Source organism: Aphis gossypii, chromosome 3 (genome assembly GCF_020184175.1).
Source record: "Aphis gossypii isolate Hap1 chromosome 3, ASM2018417v2, whole genome shotgun sequence".
Classification (NCBI taxonomy): domain Eukaryota; kingdom Metazoa; phylum Arthropoda; class Insecta; order Hemiptera; family Aphididae; genus Aphis; species Aphis gossypii.
Window position 1 is genome coordinate 2,801,514 of NC_065532.1, and position 6,000 is coordinate 2,807,513.

The 6,000-nt window shown below is 28.6% G+C and overlaps 1 protein-coding gene across 1 annotated transcript in view; it reads left to right on the forward strand.

Moving 5' to 3' along the window:
- The window catches only part of LOC114128976 (locomotion-related protein Hikaru genki), a 121,314-nt gene extending 115,751 nt beyond the window's left edge, over nucleotides 1–5,563 (forward strand). The window contains exon 10 of the mRNA XM_027993592.2: nucleotides 1,472–5,563. Coding sequence (XP_027849393.2) covers nucleotides 1,472–1,680 — 209 coding nt within the window. The 3' untranslated portion in view covers nucleotides 1,681–5,563. The remainder of the gene's footprint in view (nucleotides 1–1,471) is intronic.
- The last annotated feature ends 437 nt before the right edge of the window (nucleotides 5,564–6,000 follow it).

A 6,000-nucleotide genomic window follows, 5' to 3' on the forward strand; every position in this document is an offset into this window, starting at 1 on the left:
ACTGTAGTACTTAACTTATTATTGAAAGCTAAATAAAAAAATGTAGGGTTCCCCGATAAAAGTGGACACAAAAAAGGGTTCCACGGATAAAAAAGTTTAAGAAACGCTGATCTATATTATAATGATGAATAAAATATTAATTTATATAATTATATGTTACCACATTATCTGGAAAATATTCATCTAATACATAATATATTATTAGATAACATGTCAAAATATTCTAGTAAAATTATCCTCTACAAAATACCCCGCATAATTATATTAATTCAAAACTTTAAGAGGACGCTACACCCGCATTTACTGTCTTCGTCTTAACAAATTACGCTCAGCAGTTTACGTTTAGCTTCGTTAACTTAAAAATTAGAGTGATTCGACCTATTATAAAACTTAATACTAAAAACATTATTATTTGTGTTTGTATGTTGGTTATTTTATAATAGTTAAATTTCTTTTTAGCAAATTTTACATATATTAAATTCCGCAATTTAATAATACGATAACTCACTAAAAAATTGAACTATCGTAAAAAACCAACCTATGAACAGTGAACACAGATAATTTATTCTTGCCATTAAGTTTTGTAATATTTTAATATTTTAAAATTTTGAAATTTTGTCAGGGATCTTATTACGACTGGAATACGAGTATTTTGACGTTGAACTACATGGTTACATAATCATGTAATATTTATTAACCAGTTTGATCGATCGCCGTTGCCAGAATTTTATTTAGTGGGGTCAAAATATTTTTTAATACAATATTTATTATTTTTTTTTTACATGATTGATATACAAAACCTTTTATTTTTTAAAATTTCGGAAGATGGATTCAGACCTCGCAGACCTTCCTGAATACGTGCCACGCTAATGCATATACTTATACGTACCTTGTTTTGACCATCAGTCCGTGATGTACATATTTAAAACATAAAAATGTATTACCCAATAATAGTATATCACCGAATCAAACCGTGACTCCGCACTAGTGTTTAGTTGTACGTACTTTTTAAAAATGAACCAACTGTCTCTTGAACAATGTTAAAAATGATATGTATATATTTTGCATTTATTTATCAATTATAATCGTGAGCAATACAACGGTCGTTTATCATTCGATTAAACATTGTGTTCTTATACCTGGTTATTATTTTTCTTATATACTGAGCGTTTAGCAATATATATATATATATATATATATATGAAAAACAACTTTTGCACAACCATTGAGTATTCAATTTATCCAAAAATGAACTTTTAGTTCATCGGACGAGTTTCTTCGTGCCTCGTTACAGTATAATCGGATATCCGACTATCCTACCATCCAGTGCAAGGAATTATAATATATAATATTAATTCAAAATAATACATATTATATACCTATGTGTATAATATCAGGCTGTAATGACGTAAAGCGATATTTTTTTGCTCGCGTTTTGAGCGTTTATATTATAATATTATTGTTTCTGCAGGCAAAGCCAGATGCGAGTATCCGGGAGAACCGCCCAACGGCCGTATCATACCGCTGAAGTTCTGGTACGTGCCGGGCGACAAGTTGAAAATCACATGCCTGACAGGGTACGTTCTGCCGCTGCCACTCGAGTCCAGTCCGCCCGTGTGCCTCGGCAACGGCACGTGGTCGCATACGCTGCCCGAATGCATAGAGTACACGAACGTGTGATCGGATGACGGCGATCAGATCGCGACGTGACCGGGTGGGCGAACACTACGCGGTTTGGCGGATGGAGCTCGCTTGCCCGCAAACCGTTTGCCGTCGGACGTTTCACACTAATAATATAATTAATTAATTATAGTCATGATGTAGCGTCTAATAACAACAGTTATTATACGCACCCACAGTTGTAATATAATAATATTGTATTCCCATAGGCGTAGGCGCAGATATATGAATTCCTATGTGTGTGTGTGTGTGTGTGTGTGTGGTGTGTGTGTGTGTGTGAGTGCGTGTATGTGTGTATGTGTATGTGTGTGTGTGTGAGCGAGGGAGAAGAGGAGAACTCGAATTTGACACCCCCTCGTCGACAATGTGTTGTAATGAAATACAAATATGCATGAGTTATTGCGGACCCATACGCATAGGTAAGAAAACGTGTAATTATATAATAATTATTGTGTGATTATATTATACATTATTATATTATTATGTTATATTTATTCGCTGATTTTTTAGCAAACTGAAACGAAGTATTACCTTTACAGTGACGTCGGTGATCTATTTAACGAAAGATACTTATTTTTTCAAAAACTATTTACTTTTTTGGAAAATATTTATTTTACATAATTTTAAATACCCGATTAAAAATTAAAAATTCACTAATTTTATCTCTATACATTTTTTAATTTGTTTTTACTCTTTTTTCTTATAAAGCATATGAGTTTTTAATTTCTTATTTCAAAGTTTTGAAGTATATTTCGATACATAATATTCAAATTATAGACCAGTAATTTATGAGCATAGTTATAAGTATAAATTAGGCGAATGCGGAGTGGTACAAAAGTACCCTGCAAAATATCAGTTCACTACTTTACTCGTCTTAACTTCAAACTATTTCTCCAAAATCGAATTTTCATAGAATTTATATTATAAATAGTATTCTGCTTTGGAATATGAAATTATAAATGTATAGGTACTTTCTTTTAAAAGAGAAAAAACTAGAATTAAATAATGATAAAAAAAATATAATATTTTTACTAAAAACTTTTTTTTACAGTAAGTAACTTAAAACTATTTACAAGAATATGTTCAAAAAAAGGTTAGTCTACTGAAATAATAAATGTCTCACGTTAAGTTAAATACACCGGTGGCCATGACATCATGGCGATTCATATCATACCTATGTCATTATAACGATAAAATTTATTTTTATCGTTGTACGTATTATGTGTTTATAAACAAATCGGTCACACTATTTTATTAAACTTTAGTCGATAAACTTAATATTATTTAATTTCTTTGTCAAAAAAAAAAAAAAAAAAACCATTTAAAAATGTATACCTAATGTTGAAAGCGATGAAAATCGTTTTAAATCTTTGTTATTCATATGATATAATCATATCGATTTGACCTCATCTCAAACCGCGTTCCCCAAATTGCTATTTGGGTCTACTTTTAAACATAGGTAACCACGTTGTAGTTAACGCTTCCTATACTCCTATCAACCACAGACGTTCGACGCATTGTCATCGCATATTTTATGTAAAACATAATAATACGCACTTAGTACCTATACTACTAATAATTTTTTTAGTTATTTTACCACTGATCTCAAGACGTAACATCGTCAACCTCAACTAATGAATACCCTAGTTCAATCATCCGAAATCGAAACAATAATACTAAAGTCTCATTATAATATTGTTAGCTACCGTCAACTCGTGTTATGTAATCATTCATGATAAATTGTTATTAATCATTGTTACACTGTACATGCCAACATACATTATTACATTATTGCGTGATATTATATATTATATATTAAAATAATTGCAAGTACCTATGACAATATAATATTATTATTAAATGTGCCGTGTGCTTCAGTCAAGTAGGTCAACGCGTTAGTATTGTTAAAAATTGTTTTTCAAATCCATCTAAAATCACAGCGTAAACACTATTGGACATTTCTACGCAACGTTGTCACGGAAAGCTCGTGTCAACGGTATATATTGTTATATATATAATAATATATCTGTCGGGTTCCCCTGTACTGCAATGGCTCAGGTTTGATCCCGACAATTGCGCCGGATTTCCGAGTAACTATATATTTACGGCCAAGGGCGATAATTCCGATTCGGCGTGCTCTCTGACTACCTGCTTTGCCTAGTTTTATTCTCTCTCTCATTCTCTCTTTATTTTTATTATATTTGAACTTATGTAATTGACGTCAAATGAAAATGGAAAAATATAAAACGCTTTTGTCCTTCCGTTCGAAAAACCGGGATACAATTCTGAGGCCGTTTTTCGACAGAAAATATCTGCCAGTCGATGTTGCTTTTGCTGCGATGATTTTCGCTAGTGGAAATACTTACATCTCTACCCAGTAATAACCACAAACTAAAAACATTTTCAAACATCGATTATATTTCCATTTATTTAAGACTTTATAACTTGTGAAATTATTTATTTTGTGGCAATTACCCAATAACTATTCATTATAATATCTGTTGAACATTTTTAATGTAGTCAACATGCATAAACCAAAAAGTTTTGATTAATATTAAGTACCACTGTACATATTAAAATGTATAATATTAGATTAGATTTTAATTATCATAAAACACACACACACACACAATATACATGGTAAGAACGGTGAAAAATATATCATATGATCACATTAAAATATAATAATAATTTATATGAAGAAATATAGAATTTAAAGTCGTTTTTTATTTTGTTAATGGTATTAAAGATTTTTTTAATGTAATATTTGGTTGTAATAATACAATATAATTATGTAATAGTATAATATTATCATAATATTATTAAATCTGTTAAAAATAATTTATAGAACCTATAAATGTTTAAATTAATCATACCTATAATATATATGGTCCAATTTGAGTGGTTTTTTGATCTATTTTATACTCCTACTTATTTTGTTCGATAATTAAAAATATAAAACACCTTTTTCTATCGACAGTAAAAATTAGATAATTTTACTACAGTTCTTTAAAATACGTGGTTGATAAATTTAATACTTACTATTAATATAATTTTGATATTTTCATTTTTATAGATGTTCGTGCTTTTTTTATTTTACAGCACTTTTTTCGACATTCCTTAACGTATTTTGTGTTAGTGCCATATTAAACATTTTTCATCCGGAAGTAAGCCAATTATATAGCTAACGGCTTTTTTCTCATACATTGTATTCCCTCATTTTAGAAATTTGGCAACCTATCAATGTTTAAAATCCAAGTTCAGTAGCAGGTGTAAAGAAAAATATTGCCAGGAAATTGAATTTGCTGTTTCTGAAATTTGTTACCACGAGAAACCGTAATTTTAACCTCTCAAGGTGCGGCTCCATCGTACAAACCTTAATAAAGATTCAACATCAATTGTTGTACTCCTAAATATTTACTCCTGAAAATAACCATATCATAGCTTCCCAAACTTACCATATCCACTAATAAAATTTTAAGTATATTGCAGAACTTCAGAGAGTTTAGACATTAATATTTATTATAAAAAGTTTAAATCGAAAAGTAAACACAACACTTCTAATATTAACCAAGTTATGAGAAAGCTAATAGTAAAAATATGCAAGTATATTAAAATTATAAAACATGTTTAATTTATTTAGATTTAATAGGGACTAATATAAAAATTAATTTTATATATTTGAAATATTTAATATTAATTTAACTAAAACAGTGTGAATAACAATACGAAAATAAATGACCACCATATTTTTGTATATTATTTATTATTTACTATTTTAGATGTATTCATTATAATAAATGTATTATGATTATGGATTTATTATGTATATTGTATGTACCTATTTGAAATTTTCAAATAATAATAACAATATTTACGTCTATTTGTATTCTTATTTGTACACAATTTATTCCTTTTTTCTTGTTCATACTTAGTTACCTATATTTGTATTGTTTATATTATTCTTACATATACAAATAAAATTTAAATATATAACTTGAATAAATTTAGAACCAATCCATATCACTCCAACTTACTATATTAAAAACAAGTTTAAGCCCAACATTTGAATGTTGTATTATATTGTAAATAAAATAAATTAAACATGATATATTAATATTTAATATCAAATATAATGTATAGATAGCCAGATAGATTTATTAAACTACGGTAATTTTAATTAATATTTGACTAACAAAAGTGAAATATTATAAATTAAAAATGCCATGTGGATTTATATTTTGAACTTGTAGGGTCATTAAAAAATAGTTTTCACTTACTTCGTAATGGGTTTTCATAACAATTTAAGTTCATCGTAAG